We start from the raw sequence: 13896 nt of genomic DNA, 5'->3' as shown, positions 1-13896 counted from the left end.
GTGGGGTCATCCCGATCTAGACCTCTTTGCGACCAAGAAGAACAGCAAATGCCTGTTCTTTGCAAGCTGGCATCCCCACAGAGACTCTCAGGGGAATGTGTTTTCAATCAACTGGTCTCAAACATATGCTTACGCCTTTCCTCCGATACCGTTGGTTCCCAGAGTTCTCCGGAAGGTGAAGAAAGAGCCAGGTCGCCTGATTCTCATCGCCCCCAGGTGGCCTCGCCAATACTGATTCACCGAGCTCCTTCTCCTCTCAGACTGCGATTCAATACAATTTCGACCAATACCGAATCTCCTCTCCATTCAGAATGGCCAGATTTACAATCGGGACCTGGCCTCTCTAAAATTAGCAGCTTGGCGCCTCAGTACCTTGAATTCGCCCTTCTGAATATCTGTGCAGTTTTTAAGGAGGTACTGGCTAATGCACGAGCACCTGCTACGATAAAGACGTACAGACTTAAATGGAAAAAGGTTCTGTATCTGGTGTCAATCAGCTGGGATTCATCCTTTTCAAGCAACACTGGATCAGATATTGCCTTTTTTCTTACACCTGGCAAGATCAGGTTTATCTCATGCAACACTAAAGGTTTTCCTAGCAGCCATTTCAAGGTACCGTCAAGATGGGTCCACCTCTCTTTATTCTTCAAGAATAATACAGCAGTTCTTTAAAAGACTGTTCGAGGCATATGAGCTGCAGATCCTACATTTAACAAAAGATCGCCACCTGGTGTGGGGCTCGGATGATTGCAGGTTGTTGTTGTCTTCTTGGAAGAAGTCTTTTGTAGTCACGAGATAGGCGACTCCTCCCTTGGACAATACTGCGCATGGTCATCGACTCCATCCTCAGATTGGTTTTTTCCGCCTCTGGGTTCGGATGAAAGTTTTCCGCTCCGGCTAGAAAAATACTTTTTCTGCTTTTTTCGAAGCGAGAAACTTCAAACAAACTTCTTTCGACATCGAACAGACTCTCGACATCACCAGCTACATTCCGGTGCGTCGACGCGCGCCGTTGGGCCCATCGGCGCCGTGCAGCCTACGCCTCATGGAAAGAACTCCATTCAAGAGATGGCCGGTATGTCGAGCAAAATTCCCTCATAGCGACCATCACGAGGTTTGCAACCTCTGTCTCTCGCCAGAACACGAATCGACCTGAACAGCCTGTGCCTCCTTCCGATCGAAGAAAACAATTCGAGATCGGAGGGCCCGTCGACACGAAATGAGAAGATCAGCACCAGCACCGGAGGCCATCTTTGAAGAGGAGATCGTCAAAGAGGACGTCTCCGAGGACGAATATTCAATCGAAGATATCTCCGAGGACGAGGCTCCACTCGGCGCAGAGGAGGACTCGCCTGATCTCCAGATAATATCGGGGGCAGAGAATTCGGATGACTCGATCCCGTCTCGACAACCCGTGAGTACACCTGCCCCTGCACGACATACATTACCCAAACAGAAGGCAACGGTCAGCACTCCGCCCATGGGGCCCAGTCGAGACAGACATTTACCCTCCTTCGGGCCCGGCTCCGAGGAAAGACAAATGGCCTTCCGGTGCCTTCCGGTGCCTCGGCACCGAAGAAACACCATGTGCCAGTTACACCTCCTCCATTGTCACCAAAACATCCTTCGACACCGAAGATTTCGTCGGCACCGAACATAAAAAACCCTTCGGCGCCCAAAGATAAAGACACTTCGGCACCCGTACCATCAGCGCCAAAGACAAAAACTGGACCAAACCTGAAAGCTTCGACTCCGAAACCTTCCGGTTCAAAAAACAAAGAGGGGAAGCCTGTTTTCGACGCCACCGGCCCAGCAAAACCTGTCTCCACGCCGAAAGCTCAAATACCGGTACCGAAGACCCCAGATAAGGCTAAACAACATTCGGCACCGAAAACGTTGCCAAAGGACTCGACTACTCCTCACAAGGGAAAAAGTACTAAACAACCTCTATCGGCTCCAAAAAGATCGACGCCGAAGAAGGTTATAGAAGAGGAAGAACTGTTTAAACCAGATCCTAGACAGAACAAAGTCCATATTAACCAAAAAACTGGACATGTGGAAGCAATCCCTTATAAGAAGAGACCAGCAGACACACCACTTACACCTGTGGTTCCTGCCAAAAAGGACTGTGCAACTTCTCCAATGCACCCTTCTTCTCCTTCACCTTCTTCCTCTCCTGTTACTCCATGTGTAGAACCTATACCACACCACCCTGATGAGGAGTATGATTTGGGTGGGGGGGATGATGTTCCAGAAACACATACATACCCTTTAGATGAGGATGTTAACACAGATTACCCTAAGGATGATGAGGATGCATATAATTTTTCACCAAATAATGCACCAGACATCCCTGATCCTCAGTACTACCCAAGAAAACCTTCCCCTACAGAGGATAGTATTGGGATGAATCATGTATTAAACAGAGCTGCACTTTACCATGGGGTTCCCATGCACTCTGATGACATTGAGGAGGACTTCTTGTTAGACACTTTTGAACAGTCACAAAGGTCTACCCAGATATTACCAATGATTAGGGGAGTCATAAAACATGCTCCAGAGATTTTTAAAGATCCAGTAGGGTGTTAAATCCTAGAATCGAGAAAAAGTATAGACCAGCACCAGCTGATCCAGTATACATTAAGGGTCATCTGCCATTATACTCCTTGGTAGTGTCAAAGGCACGCAAAAGGGCCAATTCTGAAACTTCTGGGGACACACCCCCGCCTGAGAAAGAGTCCAAGATCATTGATGCGTCAGGGAAACGAATTGCTGCACAAGCAACAAACATATTGCGCATAGCAAATACACAAGCCTTACTCTCACGCTACAACAGGGCTCATTATGATCAACTAGAAAAGTTAATGGAACACCTACCAGATCAACACAAGGATCTAGCAGCAGAACTTTTACAAGAAGGCAAATTAATTTCAAATGCCTCAATTAAATGTGCACTAGATGTAGCTGACACAGCATCCAGAGCAGTAAACACTAGTGTTATTCTCAGGCGTCACGCATGGTTACGCATCTCAGGTTTTAACCAGAGGTACAAACTACCATTCTAAACCAGCCCTTTAAACAGAACCAATTGTTCGGGCCGGAGGTAGATAATACATTAGAAAAGATGAAGAAAGACACAGATACCGCTAAGTCTATAGGGGCGTTACAATACACCCAAGCTAGAGGTTCATTTCGCAGCTCCTCTTATAGAGGAGGCTCCAAGCAGACCTGCGCAGACACAACATCATCTTTTAAAACACACACACAGACCTCCTCTAATAGAGGATTTTTTAGAGGAAGATACAGAGGCAATAACAACAAGGGAAGAGGTAGAGGTAGTAACAACAACCGCTCCTCTTCCACTCCCAAACAATGACTTCCCTCTGCCTCCCCTACAGCATTCCACTTCTGTGGGGGGCAGACTTTCACAGTTCCTACCTGTCTGGATCTCCATCACAACAGACAGGTGGGTAAGACAAATTATCCAACATGGCTACTGCCTAGAACTCACAGCAACCCCCCCCAAACATACCACCCAGGCAGCGTCCAATGTCTGAAGAACACATAACTCTGCTTCAACAGGAAGTTCTAGCACTCCTACAAAAAGATGCTATTCAAGTAGTTCCATTAGAAGAACAAGGAACAGGAGTCTACTCCCTGTACTTCCTAATTTCAAAGAAAGACGGGACTTTAAGACCAATTCTCGACCTCAGGCCACTCAATCACTACACTCAATCAGATCATTTTCACATGATCACTTTACAACAGGTACTCCCATCACTACAACAGGGAGATTTTCTGTCCACACTAGACCTATATGACGCCTATTTTCATGTTCCTATACATCCTGCGCACAGGAAGTATCTAAGGTTTGTCATACAAGGACAGCACTATCAGTTCAAAGTCCTCCCATTCGGGGTTTCAACAGCACCACAAGTGTTTACAAAGTGCTTAGCAGTAGTGGCAGCACATCTCAGAAGACAACAAATACATGTCTTCCCCTACCTAGACGACTGGATCATAAAGGCAAGATTGTACAACCAGTGTGCACAACACACAAAGCAAACAATTCAAACACTGCACAAGTTAGGGTTTACGATAAACTACACCAAGGCGCACCTAGAGCCTTCGCATGTTCATCAATATCTAGGAGCTACTATAAACACATCAGTATCTCAAGCCTATCCCAGTCAAGCCAGGATTCAAAGTATTCAGAACTTAGTCTCCCTTTTTCAATGCCAGCACTCTCTCCAAGCCAGAGTGTTCATGAAACTAATAGGCATTATGGCATCTTGCATCTTCATAGTTCCCCCCGCAAGACTGCAAATGCTCCCACTACAGGAATGTCTAGCACAACAGTGGAATCAGGCTCAAGGTCAGCTCACAGACCTGGTGTTGGTGGACAGCCGTACATATCGCTCTCTGCAATGGTGGAACACCAAAAACTTGACAAAGGGACGGCAGTTCCTAGATCCTATTCCAAAGATAGTGCTCACGACAGATGCATCCCTCGCAGGATGGGGAGCCCATCTCTTGCATTATACCACACAAGGCCAATGGAACAATCAACAAAGACGGTTCCATGTCAACCATCTAGAGTTGCTAGCAATTTTCCTAGCACTCAAAACTTTTCAAGTACAAATCCAAAACAAAGCTGTCCTAGTCCGGACGGATAATATGACAGCCATGTACTACATACAAAAACAGGGGGGGACACACTCTCTGCAACTGTCCCAACTTGCACAGAACATTTGGAGATGGGCCATCCCTCAAAACATACATCTGACAGTCCTGCAATAAAAGCATTTATGGAAGGATTAAAAAGGATAATCCCCCCAGGTTACCACCTGCTCCAGTATGGAACCTAAATGTGTTCCTTACAAGACTCATGGGACCCCCTTTTGAACCGTTACCTAAATGTGAATTACAATTTCTAACATGGAAAACTGCTTTCCTTGTTGCCATCACCTCTCTCAGAAGAGTTAGTGAAATCCAAGCATTCACAACAGAAGAACCATTTTTTCAAATACATCCTAACAAAGTGGTTCTTAGACCCAATCCAAAATTCCTACCAAAATTGATTACTCTTTTTCACCTAAACCAATCAGTAGAGTTACCAGTTTTTTTTTTTTTTAAACGGACTCTGTTGCAGAAAGAGCTTTACACACCCTAGATGTTAGAAGAGCTTTACTATATTACACAGACAGAACTAAATCATTCAGGAAAACAAAACAACTATTTGTATCCTTCTCTCTCCCACACAAAGGCAATCCTATCTCTAAAGGAGGTATTGCTAGATGGATTGTTAAGTGTATTCAAATCTGCTATCACAAGGCTAAACGTACACTAACAGTTCCTCCTAGAGCACACTCCACTCGCAAACTAGGAGCCTCTATGGCTTTCTTAGGAAACATACCATTAGAAGATATATGCAAGGCAGCAACATGGTCTACAATACACACCTTCACTAAACACTATTGTGTTGATGTGCAAGCCAAGCAGCAAGCTGCAGTAGGCCAAGCTGTCCTTAAAACACTTTTTCAGTATGTTGCAACGGATACAAGCGACCACCGCTAGGGGAGACACTGCTGCACAATCGTTGCAAAAGTGTACGATCTGCAGCCCATATGCCTCGAACGGAAAATGCTACTTACCAGTATGCATCTGTTCTTGGCATGTAGAGCTGCAGATTCGTACACGCCCTCCCGCCTCCCCGGGACTTGTATCCGCTCCAGTACTCATCTTACTTAGATGCACACGCATGGACATCCTATCTCTTTACTTCTACTAACTCCATCATTTCCCATCATGGCGAAAAACAATCTAAGGATGGAGTCGATGACCATGCGCAGTATTGTCCAAGGGAGGAGTCACCTATCTCGTGACTACAAAAGACTTCTTCCAAGAAGACAACAACAACCTGCAATCATCCCAGCCCAACACCAGGTGGCGATCTATTGCTAAATGTAGGATTCTGCAGCTCTACATGCCAAGAACAGATGCATACTGGTAAGTAGCATTTTCCTTTCAGAATGTTTCCTCAAAAACGTCGTCCATCTCCATCATAGCATCTCATTATAGTGTTAGTGCAGCTCATGCGGCACCCTTTTGAACCAATTCACAGGGTGGATTAAAATTCCTAACATGGAAAGTGTCTCTGTTGTTGGCTTTGACTTCATCTAGAAGAGTCAGTGATGTCCAGGCTTTTACTGTCGATTCACCTTTTTTACAGTTCACGTCTTTTTCAGTAGTGCTCCGCACAAACCCAAATTTTCTGAGGTTTGGTGGCCTCAGGGGGAGCGGTGTTCTCTTGGCTGAATATATGAGATATTCAAATGAGATGATTGTGCTACGTGACTGTTTTCAGCCATTCAGGCTCGGTTTAGGGTTGTTCTGCTGTTTTAATGTTATTGTGGCACTTCAAACTCGAGGAGTGGGAACTATATAGACATGTCAATCTGTAAATAATATTACCAGCCCTAGGTTGGCATTAAGCACGTTAAACTGTCCTGTGAGTAGTTGGCCTGATATGCAGTGCTCACTATTCTAGTGATCACTATGTATCAGTCCAAACAACCCTTATTGATGATTGGTTGTAAGTCAACCTTATAGACCAGCTATCCTAGTAGCATGGACAAGAGCAGTCTTTAGGCTAAACTCTAGAGGGCATGTTAAGCCAGCTGTTATACCATCACATATACCCCTTGAACACCAAGTGAAAGGACACCACACAAGTTATGAAAATAAAAGGATATTTATTTATAACACAACAACCCTGGACTCTTTATGAGGACAGGGTGCTAAGCACAATACAAAACTTTTAAAGAAATACTGAAAGTCGCACAATTTACACAAATGCCCGAGGGGCACGAAAAACCATATGCTACAAAAGTGGAATGCGAATTACTAGCAGGTAAGTAACTACTCTCAGAGGCTTTAGAACCGCTAGGCCTATAATACTGAACCCTTAGATTAGAAGCAGGAGGCCGAGGGACGTTGTGTGCAGAGTGGAAACTCTCACGCGCAATGCGGGACAAAGTCTATGGAGGCTAGTAAATGCAAAGTTAGTGTTCTCGGGCGAACCCGACTAGGTAGGTCAAAAACGAAAGTGAATCTAGACACTTAGAGATTAGTTCTACGCTGGAGCACCGTGGTACTCGGTTTACCTAGCCCAGGAGCTGCGGCTGCATAGGGTTCAAGTGTCGTCTGGAATCCTCGTTGATGAACCAGGAGCCTGAAGTGGAAGTTGCTGGCAGGCGACCAGTGAAGATGTTCCGGGCTGATCCAAGGATGGATCAGTGAAGAAGGATACCTGTAAGCAGAGGGGACCAAGTTCTGAATCACTAGCCAGTGATTAGGTGGGCACCAGGATGGCACCGGACGACGTCACTCAGCCAGGTGAAGAGGTGACACTGGATTCTGCTGCTGCACGGACCAGGGCGCTGATGTCGACCAGGCTGGAGGTCTGCGAGCTGTCCCACGTCGGATGTCTGCTGCTGGCGATGCTGGATCTGTTGAAGGAGGCAACAAGCCTTGGCTACGGCAAGCCCACGTGGCGACACAAAATGGCGTCTGGAGTGGACCAGGAGGGTCCGAGGAAGTTCCCCTTCAAGAGGAGACAAGGGCCAGTCTAGAGGAGCTAGACCAGCGGTGAAACAAACGTAGGACGTCGTCTGGAGGGTCACTAGCCAACGGGCAAGTGACCGGACAACGTGGCAAGCAACACAGAAGCAAAAGGGCCCCACGCAGATCTGGTGGATGCTGGGGGGCTGGACTTCGGTGCTCGTGCTGCTTGGGGTTGGGGCTTCTCTTACCCCAGTGCACCCACTCGAGGGTCCCTCGGCGGTCGTGCTGGGTCAGTGTCGTGCAGGTTCTGATGATAGCCGGTTCCTCTGGTCTCGTCGCACCCACGGGTCTCAGCTGTGCTGAAGAGGCAGGTTGAGGTCAGAGATGGCAGGGAGTCCGGGTCTCGTCGTGCTGGTCAGTCTGGTTCCGGAGGAAGGACGGGTAGCAAACCGCAAGATACTTAGTTGGTGCCTGCTGCTGCAGGGTGACTACTCCTTAGTCACAAGGGAGAAATCTTGAGAAGAAGTCGAGAGTTCCTTTCGTAGAAAGTAGTTTCAGGATTCAAAGATGATCTAATCTGGAAGGGTCCCCGCTCCTACCTTTATTCTAAAGAAAGGGGCTGGTACGCGACTAGGTCCTGCCCATGGGTGGGACCAGGAAGGGGGGTGGTTACACCCCTCTCCCCTGTCCGGACTTTCCCCAGCTCAGGGGCTGGTGTGCCCCTGGAACTGGTTCAAGCCGGCATATGCACAGTGAGCACCGGGGTGCCACTTGCAGTCACCTTCCTCACAGCCCTGCCTACCTGGGATACACAAAACCCTGTCTGGGATGGTGCTAGCACCGCCCCTGACAGGAAACCCTTTGCCCAAGCTCACCTCGCTGGAAGGACTCCCAGCAGCAGGAGGTCAGACTTGTGTCTGTGGTGGCAGCATCCATTTTGTGATGCTGAGGCTTGAGTTAACTTTAACCGGGGTTCACAGTTACATACATGTTGTGTCCCTCTAGAAGGGTGGAATGCTAACCCCGTCGCCAGAATTGGCGAGGGGTTAGTATTCCAATTCGTATGACACCTTACTCGACATGTTTTGATAAAGCGATACCAAAGTTGGCAAATAACCGCGAGGATTATAAGGCACTTAAGAGTATATGGTATGCGTTATCATGGAACAGCTATTAGGTCCATCACCTGTTTTGTTGGCAATTACCGCCATAAGTGCGCTGGGGATGCTCAGACGTGGGTCCCAGGCACTCCACACCACTGGAGTCAAGCTAGCCGGGCTGATGAGAGGTGTTACCTCGAAACCGGTCCGGTCCTCGGATGCTTGATTCCGTTCTGGGAAGGACATGGCTTTTGTAGTTCGGACTGGACTGTTCCCATGGGGCACAGGGTCAGAGCTGATTTGCATATCGCCATTGTCTAACCCAGGGTGGTGTGGAGTGCAAAAAAACGATGGATTTGGGCCCAGATCTTTGGACTGGGGTGAATGTGTGACATTGATCCACATTCTGTCCATCACCTGTTTTGTTTGCAATTACCGCCATAAGTGCGCTGGGGATGCTCAGACGTGGGTCCCAGGCACTCCACACCACTGGAGTCAAGCTAGCCGGGCTGATGAGAGGTGTTACCTCGAATCCGGTCCAGTCCTCGGATGCTTGATTCCGTTCTGGGAAGGACATGGCTTTTGTAGTTCGGACTGGACTGTTCCCATGGGGCACAGGGTCAGAGCTGATTTGCATATCGCCATTGTCTAACCCAGGGTGGTGTGGAGTGCAAAAAAACGATGGATTTGGGCCCAGATCTTTGGACCGGGGTGAATGTGTGACATTGATCCACATTCTGTCCATCACCTGTTTTGTTGACATCCAAAATTTGACACGTGCTCTCAAAACATCCTCCGCTCGCATGCAGAATAGACACCAAAACACGTCGACACAATGTTACAATACAAGGTAGAATCGTTAAATAGTCAAGCAATGCACACGATGTGACTAGAAACGTCCCTTAACTCTGAGAATACAAAGCATGTATGTGTGTATAGTGTCCACGGCATACATTCTCGGAAGTTCCCTTCAATACAATACACTCACTGTATACATTCTGCAATCCAGTTGCGCGGTAGGCACAGCTATATGATTTACCATTTGTAAACATGTCCTGCGTGCCAACAATACCTGCTAGGCACGTACTGTGACGACGCACAGGATACCTACCCTGCAATTACCATAAAAGCACCACACTGTGCACACGTGTGCCTCATTTGAACTCCACGCAAATAGAATGCACAGTATATCTGCTCTGCCTAAGTAACAGATATCCCCCTAATGCACACAAACAACACTAGTCCTCATCCCATCCTACCGTCCACATCTGCAACACAAAACAGAGCCAGCCTACACTCCCAAACAAAACAACCACAAATGTACCACTCGCAGTCACTCCACAGGCCTTTTCATAGTTTCACACCACTCCAATCCTTGACAACAGTTTTCTGATGCCATGCATAGGATACATCCCTTCGCACCCTATGCGCATGCCAAGCCCATTGACTTTGCCAATGTTTGTTATCCAATGGTAGGCAGAGGCAGTGGCAAGCGAACGAAGTGCCAGAGGCAATGTGGCATCATGCCTTCAAGAGCCTGATAGCGGGTCTAATTACAAGACTCAGCAAATGCAATTTCAGGCAGTCCTTTGATTGCTCTGAAAGCCATACTCCGAGAGCGAGCTGCGGGAGGCATGTGTGCGATGCCTGCGGCTGCAGCCTGGCTCGGACAAGCACGCTGTTTACAGAGCGCTTTGAACGCACATTTGAATGTGATTAGGGGTGGAAGTCTGCTGTCTGAGACGGACTTCAAATGCTCCGTTGGGAAGTGTGTGCCTGAAGCTACTGTACACAGAAAAGGCCTTTAAGACCAGCTTGAAAGGACAGAAAGGATGCCACAGCTCCTGGAATATTTCTCGAGCTTTTGAGACCATGTCCACTGAAGATTTGGGTGGGTAAACTGCAGGTCAAACATGTTGACTCGTGGTAGGGCAGACGTAAACTTTCATCCAACGAAGGTTGATGCGATCACTACGAGGAGTCTGATTGAGAAACACCAGTCCGCGCTGCCATCAGCTCTTCGCCGGCCTGTGAGGAGTGGGAGGGCGGGGGCTGCCTGCGCATGCGCGCCACTCTAAAGTTTCGTTTTGACGAGCGCGAGCCCGGAGAAGAGAAGTGCCGCACGAAGTCCCGGGTCCCAGGAGTCGGCCCGGGTGAAGACCCGCGGGGAGACTGCTGGGCCCCCATGCCTATGGGGAGAGCTCCGCTTCTTGGTAGAGTGGCAGAGGAGCTCGAGTGCTCTGCGGGGCTCCCTTGGCAGATGGTGCGAGCCCGAGTCAGACTTCTGTGAGGTAAAGGGGGGGCGGGGGGGCTGTGTGCCTGTATGTGTGTGCCTGCGTGTGCATGCGCGCGCCTGTGTGTGTGCGTGCATGCATGCATAGGGGTGGGGGCTGGCTGTGTCTGTGTGTGTGCGCCGTTAATGCATAGGAGCGGAGCTGGAAGTTAGTCTGCGCAAGGTCAGCTCAGACGCGCGCTCCCGCGGTCAAAACTGAGACTGCAAAAGCGCGCGTCTGAGTCGTGTCCACATTCCCAAATACGGATAACAATAGTTGTCAAAGCTGACAGCAATCAATGCTTCACATTGAGTGCAGGTCGTGCTTCGACCTAAAAAGACAATAAAAGAATAATTCAGTAATTTCTGAATCGAAAGCCCAGTTTTATAAGAATTTCGCAATTCCATACTTTATTGTGTCTCGCCTAGAGAGTTTGGCTTTTAAAAATCAGGATTCGTTTTTATACAACAATATTAGATAGATGAAAATCAAATTCCTTCTCCAAATGAACTTTGTTTTTTCAGCTGGAAATAAATGGAAGATTTGAAAAGAAAAATAGACAGCAGTGATGATGAATACAAATTTGCTCCCTTGGTCTCCAGTGTTATTTACCTTACTCGTAGGACGATTCCTCCTTGCGGATATTCGACCAACTTAATTGAAGACGCTGTATTAAAAACGCAGGAAACAATATCTGATGAGAGTCGAGCAAATAATTTTATTTCTCAAAATTTCCACTAATTGGCAGAAGCAGGATATTGTGTCATCAGAAACATAGAGCAAAGTTAATGTATTTACCTTTTCTGTACTAAGTGGCAAGTTTAAAAAAATCTAATTTTATTACGAGAGGTTGGTGTATTGTAGAACAATTTATTACAATAAAATCCACCCAGAAAGCTCAATAAATTGTTTTAGATGTTAGGCCACCAAAGGCGCAAATAGATCTGTCCTAGTTTATCCAGTTTTTAGTACTCCATAATTGAATATCTTGAAAGTATTCTTTCAATTCAAGATGTCAAAATGTGATCTATACTTAAGTGCTGGTGGCATACTCGTTAATGCCATCATCCAAGCATTGGTAGTGTGAAGAATTCTATACGAAGCAGCTGGAGCAAGTCAAAAGCTTCCTAAAATATGGGAGGAATTGTTTGTCTAACTCACTATTACATGTTATTTTAGCATTCATTTGTCTGTGTCCCGTTATTTGTTGGTATGTAGATGGGTCAGAATGATTCCGTTAATGAATTCTATTCTTGTGCAGTTTGAGACGTAACATTACGTTTTTTCCCTTTCTGCACTTTAGTGTTTTAAAGCTTGACTTGAGGCATATATGACAAAGTAGACTAATTGTATTCATTATTTTATCAAATTATGCATTTCTTGTAAATGTGCGTTACTATATTTATGTACCTCTGCATTTAAAAAATAGAAAGGTACATAGCTTGTTTCTTATTTCATTTGACTTCTGTACTTCCCAAGCTGTACTTCCTCGCTCATGACAATTGTTCTGCTTTTTTAGCTTTTCTTTTATGTATTTTAAAATATGTGATCTGTTTTTTAGAACCAGAAAACCAAGCGGAATCTACATCTGAAGACGGGCCTGAGCCCTCGGCGAAGAGGCTGAAGAGGTATTGGTTTGGTCAAGGCTTGTGTAGAAAGAGATTGGGCGCCTCTCTTGGTTGGTGCGTTTGGTTTTCCTTATGTTGAATGGAAGGATTTCTCTGTCATGGATTTGTAACTAGATGATCAGGGCATGTCTACTCTCCCTAGTCATGGATACAAATTACAGTTTAGCTCTTGCTCTTCTGTGTAGCCATCACCACCACATTTCTTCCCAGAAGTGGAAATGAATGTTCTTGTCGTCAGAGGGTGAGTGCTGCTGTCTCGAACTTTCAATTCCCCCCCACTGCAGTGAATACTGCAGCCTCAGGGCCTGAAAACTCTGCTTTTTGACAATTTTCTATAAAATGCGACACACTTCTTTCAATGGGTGATCGAAGGCCCGTCCAGCAGAGCTGTGGTTGCAGATGTAGCTTTTCTAAAAGCATATCACCATCACAGAGGTCTCTTCTAAGTATATCCAGGAAACCTTGGATATTTATTCATTCTCTGCTTTCTGGTTTGTACCAACTGTTTCTTTGAGTCGTACTAATTTTATCTCCTGAGGTAATCTGCTAAGTAATTGAGCTATTTATGCCTGAGCTACTCTCTCTGCTCTTTGTTCATTTTCCTTCCTCTGGCGGCTGCTTGCCTTTTTGAAACAAGCTTGAGTTTGAGGCATGATAAAGAGTAGGTATGATCTGTGTGAGAAGTTGGCCTGATATATGATGCTCACTAGTTCTAGTGATCACCTTGTACCAGTCCAAGCAACCCTTATTGTGATTGGTTGTAAGTCAACCTTATAGACCAGCTATCCTAATGGTAGCATGGACAAAGCAGTCTTAGGCTAAACTTGTTTGGCATGTGAAGCCAGCTGTTTTACCACATATAACCCCTTGAATACCAAGTGAAAGGGCACCACACAGGTTGTTATGAAAATAACCAAGATATTTATTACTAACAAAACACCTCTGAACTCTTTATGAGATCAGAGGGCTAAGCACATGACAAGACTCTTAAGAAAAATACGATAAGTTGCACAAATTACAATGGTGCCCTAGGGGTACGACAGACCTTATACTAAGTAAATGGTGTAAGGAAATCGATAGAGGAAATGAAGATGTCCAGAGGCTGTAGGATCCCTGGGACTACACTACCCTAACCTTAGGTAAGGAGCAGGAGGCCCACGGGACGCGTGTGCAGAGTGTGAACTCACACGCGAGATGCGGGACAAAGTCAATGGACACTACAAATTACGAAAAGGTAAGTAAAAGACAGTTCCGACTGGTTAAGACTAAAACTAGAGGATACCTTGACACTAGGAGAGTCAATCTACCCTTGAACACCGAAATGCTCTT

The 13896-nt window shown here is 46.5% G+C and overlaps 1 protein-coding gene across 2 annotated transcripts in view; it reads left to right on the top strand.

Annotated features, from left to right (window-relative positions):
• The window catches only part of CIZ1 (CDKN1A interacting zinc finger protein 1), a 748675-nt gene that overhangs the window by 215935 nt on the left and 518844 nt on the right, over positions 1 to 13896 (top strand). For both annotated transcript variants that reach the window (XM_086924896.1, XM_086924897.1), the window contains exon 6: positions 12501 to 12567. In XM_086924896.1, coding sequence (XP_086781022.1) covers positions 12501 to 12567 — 67 coding nt within the window. The remainder of the gene's footprint in view (positions 1 to 12500; positions 12568 to 13896) is intronic.

The sequence above is a fragment of the Lissotriton vulgaris genome, chromosome 5 (assembly GCF_964263255.1).
Source record: "Lissotriton vulgaris chromosome 5, aLisVul1.2, whole genome shotgun sequence".
NCBI lineage: Eukaryota > Metazoa > Chordata > Amphibia > Caudata > Salamandridae > Lissotriton > Lissotriton vulgaris.
Note: the sequence above shows the minus strand (reverse complement) of the source record. Positions and strands in the feature narration are given on the sequence as shown.